The 16,042-nt window shown below is 39.7% G+C and overlaps 1 protein-coding gene across 1 annotated transcript in view; it reads right to left on the reverse strand.

The window, feature by feature from the left end:
• KCNIP4 (Kv channel interacting protein 4) overlaps positions 1-16,042 on the reverse strand; it is a 1,324,407-nt gene that overhangs the window by 9,286 nt on the left and 1,299,079 nt on the right. Inside the window, exons 4-5 of the mRNA XM_010860228.1 lie at positions 12,451-12,520; positions 4,433-4,503 (exon numbers count right to left, since the gene is read on the reverse strand). Coding sequence (XP_010858530.1) covers positions 4,433-4,503; positions 12,451-12,520 — 141 coding nt within the window. The remainder of the gene's footprint in view (positions 1-4,432; positions 4,504-12,450; positions 12,521-16,042) is intronic.

The following is a 16,042-nucleotide window of genomic DNA, read 5'->3' on the forward strand; positions in this document are numbered from 1 at the left end:
CAGTGTTGTGTGTCTAAAATCTGCAAGACTCTGAATGACAAATTCAGTTGGCTCTGAGGAATTCGGGTGAGGGACTGGGAATCTATATGTGCCTCATTGGCTGGGCTGGATGAAGCACAAGCTGGAATCAAGATTGCTGGGAGAATTATCAATAACCTCAGATACGCAGATGACACCACCCTTATGGCAGAAAGTGAAGAGGAACTAAAGAGCCTCTTGATGAAAGTGAAAGAGAAAAGTGAAAAAGCTGGCTTAAAACAACATTCAAAAAGTGAAGATCATGGCATCTGGTCCCATCACTTCATGGCAAATATATGGGGAAACAGTGGAAACAGTGACAGACTATATTTTTGGGCTCCAAAAATCACTGCAGATGGTGACTGCAGCCATGAAATTAAAAGATGCTTGCTCCTTGGAAAAAGAGTTATGACCAACCTAGATAGCATGTTAAAAATCAGAGACATTACTTTGCCAACAAAGGTCCATCTAGTCAAAGCTATGTTTTTACCAGTAATCATGTATGGATGTAAGAGTTGGAGTATAAAGAAAACTGAGTGCCAAAGAATTGATGTTTTTGAACTGTGGTGTTGGATAGGAGTCTTCAGAGTCCCTTGGACAGCAAGAAGATCCAACCAGTCCATTCTAAAGAAAATCAGTCCTGAATATTCACTGGAAGGACTGATGCTGAAGCTGAAACTCCAATACTTTGGCCACCTGATGTGAAGAACTGACTCATTGGAAAAGACCCTGACGCTGGGAAAGATTGAAGGCAGGAGGAGAAGGGGACGACAGAGGATGAGATGGTTGGATGGCATCACTGACTCAATGGACATGAGTTTGAGTGAGCTCCAGGAGTTGGTGATAGACAGGGAGGCCTGGTGTGCTGAGTCCGTGGGGTCACAAAGAGTCGGACACGACTGAGTGACTGAACTGAACTGAACTAGCACAATTGCTAGGAGATGTATGCTGGGCCAGACTGCTTGAGTTTGAATCCTGACTCTCCTACTTTCTAGCTGTGCGACCTTGGGCAGCTTGCTTTAGTTCTCTGTGAATCTGTTTCCTAATTTGCTAAAATGACGATAATCGTACCTATGAAGATTAAGTTACTGTATGTAATTCATTCATCATAATGCCTGACTGAGAAAGAGTGCTAAACAAGTCAGCTAGTCTTATTGTATGTAGGTATTATTAATACTATTTTTAATGTTATTTTCATATAGTTAGTACAGTGACTGACACAAAATAAATGCTTGTTTTATAATCAGATTCAGAACTATCTCTCACAGCATTGCAGACAGAGCGATCATCTGGCCTGTGCTTAAATGTGTTCATTGTAAGATCACTGAGTAATAAGATGACCAATGTCATTGTTAACTGGCTTCATTGGAAAAAATCTTTTTTGTAGTACCTGCTGTGGTTAATATCTAATAAATATTGAGCACCTATTTGGTGCCAGGCCCTCAGCCAAGCCCTTAAGTGACATCACTTTGTCATCCTTCTATTATCCTGTGAAGTAGCTTTGTTTGCTGATGTTTCACAGAGAGGAACACTAAGGCTCAGAGGATCTCACAGGGTGTCAACCACATGATGGCAAAGGGATTTTTAGCTCCAGTCATATCTGGATCCAGGGCCCCTCCTGTCTTATCCACTCCACCCTTTGGGTTTAAGCAAATTAAGTAGGAAACTTCCATTTCCCTTTACCTTGCATCAGGATGGTTTCTGCTGTACCTCCCAGGATCTACTGCTACTCAAAATATGTTCATTTCTTAATCATTTCTACTTTCTAGAGACTTTTCATGTAGCTAATCAATTTAGAAAAATAACTACAATAGCCTAGTTTTAAATTTGATTTTGATTTAACCTTTATTAATTCATCCATTAGTTTGTCTTTAAAAAGACATTTTTTTACCAACATGCTTATAGTATATAGCCATTACAACTAATTTCCCAAATTATCATCAGCATTCATCACAATTACTATGATGAATATTACATAAATATTATAATAGCAACATTAGGCATGGTCTCATATCATTAACACCAGACTAAATTTACATGTGAAATTGGATACAATGTGCTGTGAGTAATTGACGGTACATTTTTAATATGTAAGTAATTTTAAGTAATGAAATCACTAACAGTCTTTGCCTTACCCATACCCTAGCTATGAAAGATTTTATTAGGTGAATTGGAACGTTTGATTTCTATGTTATGGCTAAACTAAGGCCATGCCGGAATTAATCTTGTTGGTAAAGTGCAGCAAAGACTAATAAGATATTGTCACAGGTGATCATCGGCTGCCAAAGTGGAAGAAATGTGACGGGACGGGTACCTATGATAGACTCATGTCTTCACTAATAGCTGTTGTTGCATTGGGGCCAACCCATGGACCACTGCTGGCTTCTTGGTCCACACCTTTACTGAGTCACTGCCAGCTTCTCCTCTTATTTTGTCAGCGATTTTTCTTGGTTACATTGTGAGATGACACACTGAGTTTCCTGGCCCAGAATAGTCATTTCAGTAGCGCTCAACCTGTGCGAGCATCTAGTGAGTGAGGAGGTACTTTGCTCACTCTGCCCCGGGGCCACTGACTGAATGACCTCTCAGGAGTTTGTGCCCCCTTTTGTCATCCTGGTGCCACAAGTGTTGAGATGTTAGTGTACCAGTTTACTTTTTATACCTCCGGAGCTTGTCACCTCTCCAATGCCTTCCCTGTAGACCCAGCTGACATCAGCCCCTGTCAACTCTTGGGATAAAGAGTTGGACTTTTTGTTTCTAGGAACATACCTTAACTTCCCTGCTGAAAATTCTTCAGTTTCTCATCTTGCTCCTTTCCTCCTGCAGTTCAGCCTTCTTGGCATCCTGCCTCAGATGTGTGGAGATCTGCCCTTGGCCTCCTGAGCCAGCTCTCCTGTCAGTCTCCCCCTTTTGCATTTCATCTTCTGGGTGACCTAACAAATGTTTTCTCTTCATTCCCCGGCCTCTGCCTCACTCCCCACTGCTTCCCCATCCTGAGCCCTTATCCTCTTTAGCAGGTCCTGCTTGTCCTTCAGACCTAGTCCATCAGGTCCATGGGAGGGACTCTCTGATACAGCGCACTAGTACCCTTCCTTGTTGATTCCACACCATCATCTGCTTTCCTTTATTCTGACACTCACTGAAATTTCTGTTCATGTGCAAGATGCACTCTTCCCAGTTTTAAAAAAATGCATACCTTCTAAATGATCTGGTTCCCATGATACATATTAACAATGTGCACACAATTCCAGTGTGTGAGTGGGGATTTCCTCACTCCAACACCAGATGTAATCAAGTAATCTCCAACACCAGATGTCTTACAGTTCAACTTACTTCTGATACTTTCTTCCTGGAGATACAGCCAGATTCTACATGACAGCCCTTTCCTGGCCCCCAGCTTTAGATGCTACTGCAAGAATAGGTTGTCACCCATGCTTCTGACCAATGGGCTACAGATTGGAGTTTCCAACAAACCTTTACTTGGGTTCAAGTAATTTGCTAGAGCAGCTCACAGAACTTCCAGAAACATATACTTACTAGATTACCAGTTTTTAAATAAAAGGATATTTAAGAGCTTTTAATAAAATTCCTAGATAGCTTACCAAGACTAATCATGAAGAAACAGAAAGTATGAACAGATCTACAACTAGGAAATTGATTCAGTAATCACAGACCTCCCAAAAGAGATAAGCCTAGTAGCAGATGGCTTCACTGGTGAATTCTGCCAAATATTTACAGAACTAACTGTTCCAAAAAATTGATGTGGAAGAAACACTTCCAAATTAGGCCAGCCTTACCTGGTGCCAAAACCAGACAAAAAAATCACAAGAAAATTACAGGCTAATATTCCTGATACGCACAGATGCAAAAGTCCTCAACAAAACACTAGCGAACCAAATCCAAGAGCACATTACAATGATCATACTCCATGACAAAGTAGAATTTATCCCCGGGGATGGAAAGGTGAATCAATACATGAAAATCAAGTAATATAATATTCCACATTGACAGAATTAAGGATACAAATCTTATGATCATCACAATAGATGCATAAAAAGCATTTGACAAGTTCAATACCCTTTCAAGATGTATACTGCCAACAAACTGGGAATAGAAGGACAGTACCTCAACATAATAAAGGCGATATATGAAAAGGCCACAGCTAACATCACACTCAGTGGAGAAAATGGAAAACTTTCTTTTGGTATTAGGAGCAAGACAAAGATGTCCACTCTTGCTGAGTATTCTTAATACAACAATAATAAAGGAATAAAAGGCTCAAAAAGCCCCAAAAATTATACCACCAAACTCAAATTTTCACCCTAACAGCACTAAATCCCTTTCAGTGTATCCAAAGTCAAAGCATTATTTAAAAAAAACACACACACACACACACAAGAAACTTAAGACTTACCTCAAAACTTACAGCTCCATTGTGGTCCGTATCGAATGCATTGAACAGAAAATGCGCATATGTTGTAGAGTCTGAAATGTTGGAAATAAAATAATGATAAGTTAGCATTTCAATATTCTACAAAATATTTAGATAGCATGTCCAAGCCTCTTCTACTCAGGAGAATATACTTTGACTTGTGGTTTCTTTGCTTTCTTCCCAGCTGCCCATCCTCTCTCAGTAGAGGGTTGTAATTTGAGGTTCAGAGGCATGAATTACCTACAGAGACCATTGGTGACAGAAGCATCTCTAAGTTTCTGGGTGGAATTTCTCTGAATACACAGGAGTCTTGGATGATGCTACTGACACTGGGATGAGTAATGTTACCTTAGGTGGGTGTGAGGCTTAAGCAAGTCAAATCTAGAAATTAATTAGTGCTTGGCAGGGACTATCTCTAAAAGAAGTGAAATAATAACATACTAATAATGAGACACAGATGAATTGCTATTATTGGTGGTGTAATTATTAGTTCATCATTTTACAACCCAGATAGGGATACTGGGATTCAGAGAAGTTGAAAAACTTGCCCGAAACTACACAGTCCATTAGCAGTAGAGTGGAACATCACTTAAGCACTTCTGACCAAAACACCATGCTAGCCCAGAGCCAGTAAGGTTGCCTGATGAAGTGGAAACAGGAGAGATTTGGGAAGCTTCTGTGGCTATGTTGAAATGGATTTTGTGGTCCTAAAGCTTCCCAGGTGCAAGCAGTGGGGTGCTCCTGCTTTGCCTGGGTCCTGGGTGGGATCGAGGCTCTGGGCAATGGTAGACTGCTTGTCCTGGGGTCGCAAGATGCTGCTTAAAGGACACTGAAGTTCTCTGAAATCCAACACTTCCTCTGAGTTTGCTTCTATATGTTATTTCCCTCTAGTTTTTTTCCTTCCTCTTCCCTTTTTTCCTTCGTCTCCGTAATCTCTGAACTTTCTGCCTTTTACTTGAAATGTGTTATATATATATATATTTCTTATTGTTTTCTTTCCTTAGTGCAGTTTTCATTTTTAAGTCCCTCTGTGCTTGACCCTTGATCAAATTTGTGTGATTATTTTAAATGTTTCATCTCATGGGTTTTAGCCTTTTATCTTAACCTTTTTTTATATTAAAAAATAGTAACCTTTTAGATCATTGGCTCTAGCCTTTTATCTTCTGTTTAAAATCTCATCTATTTCTATTTTATAACTTTTATCCTTTATTTTTATTGGGATTTAACAAAACTTCTGTTCGCCTTTACTTTATGAATTGCTTTTTGAAGGCTGTCAAGAGACTAAGTCATAGAAGCAGTGGAGAATTTCTGTCTCCAGATAAAGGAGGTCAGAAGTCGTGCAGACTCCTCTCCTAGCTTGCAGGCATCCATGGCTTTTGTAGGCATTATTTTTCCTGAATGCTTCACCCCGCTGGTTAACTCTCTTGAAGGCCATGTATTTCATGAGGTAAACGGTACACTCAATTTCTCAAAATAATGATGACATTGTTTTTCATCTCTTACCTTTAAATATGATATGGTGGTTTAGTTGCTAAGTCACGTCTGACTCTTGTGACCCCATGGACTGTAGCCTGCCAGGCTCCTTTAACTTTGTCCATGGGATTCTCCAGGAAAGAATATTGGAATGAGTGGCCATTTCCTTCTCCAAAATATGATATGAGGAACCACTTATCTTTAAACATATGAATTAATATGTTTTCAATGAACCAAACAGACACCACAATTGGGCCTAAGTAGTACATTAAAGGACTGTAAGTAGAGTGGATGTCCATCTAGAGTTGACAGGTTGCAGGAAGAAACCCTTTTGGGTATGGAGCCAGGATTTTAATTGCAATCAACTTAGTGCGATTGTTGGGAAGTTCCATTAGAATTATCAAGAATTGCCAGCCTTCTTTTTTTTTTCACGAACATGTTTTGCTCTCAGCAATATTTTCATAGACTTCTTGAACTATATAGTGTCCTATGGAGAAATGAGTTGACAGATGGAATGCTAAACTTATCTTCAGGAGAAAAAAAAAGGGATTTTGCCTATTTTAAAATGAGCTCATTAAGCAGATACTTTGTTACTTTATATAGTCAGGGTAAATGCCTTTACCTTAGCAAGCAGAACTCACCATGAATATAAGGCACAGAACAAACAATACTGGAAATTTTTTAAAATTTAAAACACCAAGATAACATAGGCATATAATAATTACCATTCTTTTTAGATGGGGTTGTTTAGTTTAAACCTTGACCAATGGGACCCACACTCTGAGGGTTTGCCCTAATGTGGTTCAGAGGACATCTTATTTCTCTAAATGTATCTTGGCAAGTTTCCTGGAAATGAAGCCAGTTTTCCAGCCTAGATAGGAGATACCAGGTGGAGAGATGGTATCATCTCTCAGATGGCCCAAATTTGAATCTCAGGTCAACCAACTATTAATCATGTGGCCATGGCAAATTGTTTAAGCTCTCTGTAACTCAGTTTCCTCACCTACAAAATGATAAGTGTACTTCATAGAGTCATCATGAAGACATTAAATGAGATACTACATGCAAGTTCTTAGAACAGTCTTAGGCAAATGTTAAATGTTCACTAAATATCAGTTATCATTGTTATTCTTTCAGAGACAAGTCACTCTCATTTCAACCACCTCAAATAAATGTGATCATTTTGTTTACAGATTTAATATATTCCATTTGAAAAAGTTCCTATTGTGTGTGTGTGTGTGTGTGTGTGTGAAATCTCTATTGTGAAAGGGTCTGAACTTCTAATTTAATGGAACTTTAAACTCTGGGCTTTCCTGGTGACTCAGATGGTAAAGAATCTACCTGTAATGCAGGAGACCCAAATTCAATCCCTGGGTCAGGAAGATTCCCTGGAGGAGGGAATAGCTACTCACTCTTATATTCTTGCCTGGAGAATTCCATAGACTGAAGAGCCTGGTGAGCTCCAGTCCATGGGGTCGCAGAGTCAGACACAACTGAGCGACTAACACTTCATGTTCAGTGAAGACTAGTATCATTATGTCATGAAAAGTATTGAGGTTCTGACAGAGCTTGAATTTCTTCAGCAGGCATTTGGAGATAGTGAAAGTTTTTAAAGGAGAATGATGCTACTAGCTTTAGAGCTAAGGCACTGGAAGTGTCTGCTGGGCATAGAAATGGATTCTGCAGAGAAAAAGGAAATTGTCCACAAAAGGATCTCAGTCTGATTTCATCTGACTATGCTCTTCTTAAATACTCAGCAAACATCTGCTAAAAGGATGAGTAACTGGCATTCTGGAGTCTAGATTTCAGTACAGTTCGGGGTTCAAAATATGTAACAATGGTCTTTGTTCTTCCTGTAAGACCTGACATGTCTCCTCTGACCACAACTCTTTCCAAACAATGAAAACAGTTACTGAATTTCATATGCTGACTTTGTTCAGTTTCTCATAGTTTTACTTGTGAAGCTGAAAATTAAATGTTGAAATTTCACAGATAGGAGACAAAATTTATGGAGTCTTAGACTAGGAAGTGACCTTCCATACCATTTAGCTATTTATCTACATTTAACAAAAGTGGAAAAGGTGTAGGTAATGTTAGGTACAGTGGCTATGGTCACCTCGTTAGCCAGTGGTAGAGTCAGTAATGAAATCAAGACATTTCAACACTTACTCTTATAAATAAAGATTATTAGGGAATTCCCTGGTGGTCCACTGAATAGGATTTCAGGCTTTCACTGCTGAGGGGCTGGGTTCAATCCCTGGGGGAAATTAAGATCCTGGAAGTCATGTGGCACAGCCCCCCCACCAAAAATAAAAAAAAGAATGTTAGACTAGAAAGAAAATTTGAGGATTCTTCTGTTCCACATTTGGTAAATGAACAACCTGAGGCCCAGAGAAATAAACTATTTAAGTCACACATCTTGGTGCTGGCAAAGTCTATCCATAAACTCAGGACTCTTGACTTAGTCCAGTACCTTTAACCCAACTGTACCCAGACCACAGTGATAATATCAACTGAACCCTTGATTGGAAAGGCCACTGATACACATATTTCAGAATATTTGAACAAATGCACTTGGTTATCATGTTCCAGGTCTGTGGGTTGAAGTCAATCTGGTTGATTTCTTTCTTCCCACCACCACCCCTACTCCCACCTGAATTCATGCACAAGATACAGAATTAGTTCATTGCATTTGGATATACAATTCACGGCACTGTGACTGCAGTAAGGCGGGTTCACTCACTACATGAGTGGTAGTTTCTGCTCACTACGTCCTCTATAAATTACTCTGAAACTTCCTAGAAATAGAAGTGTATTCGGTGGATGCAGTTATTTGGGAAAAAGTACTTAAATCTTTATGTCCATAAAACTCATCTAAATGCCTCAAGTGCCTTACACAGTGGATGTTCAATAAATATTTGTTTAGATTTTTCTGACTAAAACTCATTCCTTCAATAACTGTTGATCAGGTACCTCATATAGTCAAAGTAAGTGCAAAATTCCTACAGTACAAGCAGGGGTAAACCAGGAGACTAAGTTTCATGAGCTTTAAAAATGCCTTAAGAGCTTCTAAGCTAAGGCTTCCCTGTAGGTGGCATTGGAAAACACTGCTATAATGATATAGGTAATGCGGTTTCCTCTTGGCTAGTTTTATAGGAGACATACTTTATCCCCTACAAACAGGAAGCCTCTGTTCAGTCCAGCTGTGCTGATATCCAAAACTCCAAACAAGTTGTGCTTGGTAAACCATCCTGCTAAGCCGTAGAGAAAACTCAAGAGCCTGACACAGTATAAATTGCAGGAGATTCTGGCAAAAAGACAAAGTCTCTTCCTGGAGGAAATGGTGAGACATTGTGATTTATGATCCCATCATTGCTACGACTCCTAATGAGAGACATCTGTTGCTTTCAGGCCATCAAACTAAATAAACGACTTCACACAAGTGTGAGGACGTCCTAACAGGGATTTGACTGCCACCAGAGAATACATTCTTTCTCAGGCCATTTTCCCTTTTCTAGCGGCACTGCAAGATAAAATTTGCATGCATGATATTAATTTTTAAAATTTCAAGTCATCATTCTTTAAAATATTTCATTTTGTTCAGTAATGCCGGATGCTTTTAGATTTATGCATTCAATTAACATGAATATTCAAAGGATTTTTAAGAGAGCAAAAGTGATTTTTCCGCAAATCCCTTTGGACTTTGTAAGAAGACTCTCTTGCTAATTATTATGCTTAAGTAGATGTTCTCTAATGTTGAAATGTTATTTTTCAGATAAAAATACATTTTTAATGTGAAGTTGTATCCAATTTGTAGTATGTAATAACTTTCATTTGAGATAATAAAAAAATAGCTAAAAGATTTCCATTTGTGCTAAGGGCTTTGATATTAATGGTTGTAAATACATTGGCAGACAGTTTATAGTAAACATCATTCTTTTAAAAAATTCCATGGTTTTTAATAACTTAGAAATATGTATTAAACAAATGATATTCTAAATTTGTTATTAATGCAGACAATAGACCCATTATAAGCCTGGCATCAGACCCAATACCTGTCTGTGGGTGGTTAGTAACAAGATGGACTGGGGGAGTTGTCACCCATGACATATGCAAATTCATGTAATAATGGGTCACTGTTTGTTTTCTCAGAATTTTTATTTAATTCTTTGAAAAGTCCATCTTAAGGGAGAATTTCTATTTTCATAATCCATGCACAAAATTGTCTTCAACCTACTGAAATACATAAAGCCAAAAGTGAATCGAGTTTTTGTATGAAATAATTAATATTCAAGTTTGCATCCATTAAAAATGGCTTTTGCAGGTGTCACCCCATGATGAGGCTGATGTCATTCACTCATCCACACATTCACTCATTTTTGCAGCATTAGTGTGACTACTTGTCACTCGGTGTTCCATGACCTGTGGATATAGCAGTGAGCAAAACAGACAAAAAAATTCCATTCCCTTAGAAATGATATTCTAGTGGAAAAAGAGACAGTAAGCAACAACAAAAGTAAATAAAATATACATTATTAGATGCTCTTGAGTGCTAAAGAGAAAGCTAAAGCAGGAAAAGGGCATGGGGGATGTTTAAGGGGTTGAGGTTTAAGCCAGGGTGGCCAGAGGAAGCCTCACTGAGAAGGTGGCATTTGTATGAAAGCAGAGGTGATGAGATATTGAGATGGATGTTTGGGAGAAGAGAGATTCCAGACAGAGAGAAAAATGAATTCAAAGGCCCAGAGGCAGGACTTCTGTGGTGGTCCAGTGGTTAGGGCTCTGCCCTTCCACTGCAGGGGGCATGGGTTTGATCCCTGTGGGGAATAAGATCCTATATGCTGGGGCAGTGCAGCCAAAAAGTTTTTTAATGATAATAATAAAAAGCTTAGAGGCAGCAAACGGACTGGTGTGCTGGAGGAAGAGCAACAGGCCAGGGAAGCTGGAATGAGGTGAGCAAAAGGGAAGGTCAGTGAAGGACGAAGCAGAGAGAGAACAGGAGACAGTGACTGTGGCTTTTGCTCTGAATGGGTGGAAGATTCTGGGCAGAGCAGTGATGCAACCTACATTTTACCAGGATAACTCTGGCTCATGTGAGAATAAACCATGGTGGGGAGTAAAAAAGAGGGTGGGATCAGACGGACTACCTAGGAGAACATTGCAGTTATTTTGGCATCAGATGATAGTGAATCTTTTAAGTGGAAAAGAAGTAAAAAGATAATGACTGGGAAATGGATGGATTTCTGTGCACCTTGGTTTCCATGTGTAGGGAAAGGGAGAATCGTAGCTAGGGTTGTTGGAGGGTGATGGGTAACACATGCCATGGCCAGACATGTATTAGATGCCTGATGAATGGCGGCTCCTTCAGCTCAGGTTCGGTTTATCTGGATCGAATCTTTTCTATGTCCTCCCTGTCGTTCAGCTGGTCTAATTGTGCCTACATTGTGTTCTCATAATATTATGTTGTTAACTCCCGTCTTCACATTTATTTTTCATGCTGGCACTGCCCATCTGCTACACTAGGCTCTACCATTCTTTGGGGGCAGTCTCACTCCCTTTACATCATCAGCACCTCACACACTGCTGGAAACATGGAAGGTTGCAGGACAAGTTTGAGCTGGGCATCCTGCCGAGTGATCAAAGGAGAGAATGTAAGTTCCACTGGCAGATGTATCTCTTCACTCATCTCTAATATGTACACATTGTCGTTATGCTCTCTTTGTTTTCTTCCCAGTTAAAATAACGTCTAGAGTGGTATTGGTTTTCTTAGATGTGGGGGGAGGGGTAATAGTGAAGAGTTCCTGAAAGAGAGAGGAAGAACAGAAAGGAGCAGCAGAAAGCCTAGATAAGACTCCAGAAATATCTGGGTTCTAACCTAGTAGTAGTTAGCTGCTCAGTCATGTCTGACGCTTTGCAGTGCCATGGACTGTAGCCCACCAGGCTCATCTGTCCATAGGATTCTCCAGGCAAGAATACTGGAGTGGGTAGCCATTCCCTTCTCTAGAGGATCTTCCCGACTCAGAGGTCAAACCCAAGTCTCCTGCACTGCGGACAGATTCTTTATCATTTGAGCCACAGGGGATTCTAACCTAGATCTGCCATTTTAGTGGGTGTATGACCCTGAGCAAAACATTTAGCTTCTCTAAGCCCCAGATTTCAGATCCAAAAAATTGAGGATAATTACACTTTCTAATTTTGAAAGTTGGGCATTGTAATGCATGTGAAAGCTTTGCGGCTTTCAGGACCCATCCATCATAGTCAGAAAGTGCCATGCCTTTGACGGATGTGGCAACAGGCACTCGGTAATACTACTTGTATTCAGCTGAAGAGTGAACTCTCAGATATTTGATAATTTGTAAGTAGCTCACTTTTACGATGTATTGAGAATCACATGGACAGCATGCTGTGTATTAATTCTTGGATGTAAAGATGAAAAATGTAGAGTCATGCCATGAAAGATTAAACCAAACTCAAGATTGCAAGCATAATTCTAGTTGAAAGTATGCTCACTGGTCCACATTTGTACCTACCTCCCTGTGGAAAGAACTGCGAGTAAATCTCTTTGAAGGTATCTTCATTAACAACCCCGCTGGGACATTCCTAGAGGAAGTGGGAGAGAAGCAATATGAGAGAAGTGTTCATAAAACGGATTTTTCTGCACATTTTGAAATAGGACTGTCTACTGTGCAAAGCTGAATCAAGAAAGTTATCCATCCATCCATCCATATCACAAAAAGAATAGAAGTGCACTATAAACTTCTCTTTGTTCCAGTTCTCATAGAATGAAAAAAAGTTGATGATGTAAAAATCTTTGCATAGTATCCACATCACAGCTGGTCTGACACATTAAAAAACACAGGGTTGTTTTTAAGAACATGTATATATGTTATCTATGGGTAGGAGGAAATTTGTTTTTCATTCAGCGAGAATACTGCAAGAGGTTTCTGATATGGTCTTGACTGGACCTTCATGTTGTGTCCTCTGCAGATGTGCTGGACACACATCATCTTTAGTTTAATGTGAAAATGGTGTGCTCCCTTGGGTCTAAGGTGGCCCCACAAGCCTCCAGCAGGAATAGCTACAGATTGCTCCGGACTGCATAATAACAAAGGTAGAAATAAGTCACTTGAGTAAGGAAAGACCCCAAGATTTTTTTTAAGTTCTAAAGAGGAGGGTGTGAAAGGAGGATGCCTGAATATAATGAATTCCCACCTTTGTCCTGTGGTTGGAGTTATTTAAGACTGATGGATACTGACCACAGAAAGGCCACTAATGTTGGATTATTGACTTGATGGGGCCACAGAGCAAAGGTACCCCTCTGAAATGGAAATTTTCTATAAAAGGAACTGAAATCTAAAATGTCATAAAAGTGAAAGTGAAAGTGTTAGTTGCCTAGTTGTAGTCCATCTCTTTGTGACCCCATGGACTGTGGCCCACCAGGCTCCTCTGCCCATGGAATTTTCCAGGCAAGAACACTGGAGTAGGTAGCCATTCCCTTCTCCAGGGGGTCTTCCCAACCCAGGGATCGAATCCAGTCTCCTGTATTGCAGGCAGATTCTTTACTGTCTGAGTCACCAGGGAAGCCCAATGCTATATAAGATCTGCCTTTATGCCGAGGTGAGGACTAATCAAGTGGACTCGACACTGATGTAAGGGCAAAAAAATGCTTTCACTCTTTGCAGTTTCAAAAACAATCTGGTCGGGAATCTGAACTGGAGAGGTCCCTGGAACAGTTGAGACTGACAATCACAAAGTAATTTGACATCAAACCACACGTGGGATGCTAACTGCATACTGAAGGTGGGGAAGAGATAAGTTCTGTCTGGTCCTTCTGAGTAGCTTTTCAGGAACAGGCCCATTTTCTGTAAGCTCCCTCCCTTCAGTTCTCAGAGGACCCCCCTGGTCTACCAGCATCTCCAGGATTCACTGGGGGAGAATCAGAGGTACGCTAATTCCCCTGACTTTAGACATGGATATTCTGTGTACTTTAAATTTGAGGCTATTTCTGGGATCTTCAAAACTCATTTGTGGTCTTTAAAACTCTTAACTCTTTGTCCCCTCCTGAATAAACTTGATGTTTCCTTTTTCTAAAACTCAGTTACTCACAACTGTCATGTGCTTCACATGAGGAATTTTCTATTTTCTTCTTTGTTTGTTTGAAAGGTTATATCTTTGATACATTAACACAGCTTCAAATAGTAGTTGCCAATGTGAAGCTTGTGTTACAGGCTTGTCAATGTGTATTTTTCCCATTCGATTATTATAATGACATAGATATCTCCATTCACTGAAGAGGAACTAGGTTCTGTGGTCAAGTGCCCTGTTACTCAGAGATCCAGTGGAAGAGCTGGGATGTGAGCTTGAAACTTTCCAGCTTGTCACAAGGTTTTGTATTAAACAAGCCCTGTGGAAATAATGACCCTGAGGACCTAAGAGAATTGCAGCAAAGGAAAGACAGCCAGAAACAAATTAGGAAAAAAAAACCCAAGCAAGCAAATTATGATGTTTATGATATGTCAATTTGTCTGGGCCATGATGCCCAGTTATTTGGTTAAACATTATTCTGGATCTTTCTATAAAGGTGTTTTTGAATGAGATTTACATTTAAATTGGTGGATTTTGAGTAAAAGCAATTACCCTCTAGCATATGAGTAGGCCTTATCTAATCATTTGAAGACCTGAATGGAACAAAAGGCTAATTTCTCCAGAGCAAAAGAGAATTTTCCAGCCTTGGGACTTGATAGGCAACACTGATTTTTCTTGATTCTACAGCAGATTGCCTTTGAACTTGAACTGCAATTCCTTCCTGAGTTCCTGAATCTCTAGCCTGTCTCCCTCTGTCTTCTGTCAGATTCTGGACTGGCTAAGCCGTCACAATCATATGAGCCAACTGCTTAAATAAATCACTTTCTGTATACATACACATCTACTGGCTTTATTTTTTCTGGAATATCCTGACTAGTACATAAATAAATGAACAGTCAAGAGTTACAACTCCAAGAGGAAAGAAGATGGTGTGTATATAGTTCATCACTCAAAAGTTTTGACTAAATGACTTTATCTAGTTGGCAGCAACAGAACCAATTTTAAGAGCAAATAAGCACTTTGTAGTTAGACCCTCTCATGCATGGAAATTGTGATTGATTGGCTATTTATCTCTGAGCCATCTGCTGGGGATAGTAAGGAGAGAGCAAATAGAGGGCTGTCTGCCATCAGGTGGCGAATATATGCAAGGTCAAAACCAGACACTTGCCTCAGAGTTCAGATGACTCTAGCAAGAGACAAAGATGGGAAAGGAAGGGATACCTGCAGTTAGCAAACTGGTCAGCTGTCTTTAGTCTCTAGATGCATTTGATAGATATATCTTATAATATGAATTGAAATTCAGAGATTGACAGTCCCATATGTGTTTGCTTTATGTTTAATCATATGTCTGGGTCAGACAAAATCCTTTCTCTGCCAACTGAAAATTCCTGGCCAAGTTCTAGGGTGGTAAGACTCAGCAAGCTAATTGGTCTTTATTCATCCTTTATTTATTACATTAATGTACAGCTTTAGCCCATACATACTGTAGGTCTATTATTCTAGGAACTTTTCTAAGAAATGAGGGAGCAGTCGTAAACAAGTTAAATGTCTTATCTTCATGAGACCTGCATCCAGATGGAAGAAGAAAGGTAAAAAACAATAAATGAGATGATAAAAATAATCCAGGAGTGAAAACTAAGATCATGGCATCGGTTCCATTACTTCATGGCAAATAGATGGGGAAACAGTGGCTGACTTTATTTTTATGGGTCCAAAATCACTGCAGATGGTGATTGCAGCCATGAAATTAAAAGACACTTACTCCTTGGAAGGAAAGTTATGACTAACCTAGACAGCATATTAAAAAGCAGAGACATTTCTTTACCATCAAAGGTCTGTATAGTCACGGCTATGGTTTTTCCAGTAGTCATGTATGGATGTGAGAGTTGGACTATAAAGAAAGCTGAGTGCAGAAGAATTGATGCTTTTGAACTGTGGTGTTGGAGAAAACTCTTGAGGGTCCCTTGGACTGCAAGGAGACCCAACCAGTCCATCCTAAAGGAGATCAGTCCTGGGTGTTCATTGGAGGGACTGATG

The sequence above is a fragment of the Bison bison genome, unplaced genomic scaffold (genome assembly GCF_000754665.1).
Source record: "Bison bison bison isolate TAMUID 2011002044 unplaced genomic scaffold, Bison_UMD1.0 scf7180017864464, whole genome shotgun sequence".
In the NCBI taxonomy this organism is placed as follows: domain Eukaryota; kingdom Metazoa; phylum Chordata; class Mammalia; order Artiodactyla; family Bovidae; genus Bison; species Bison bison.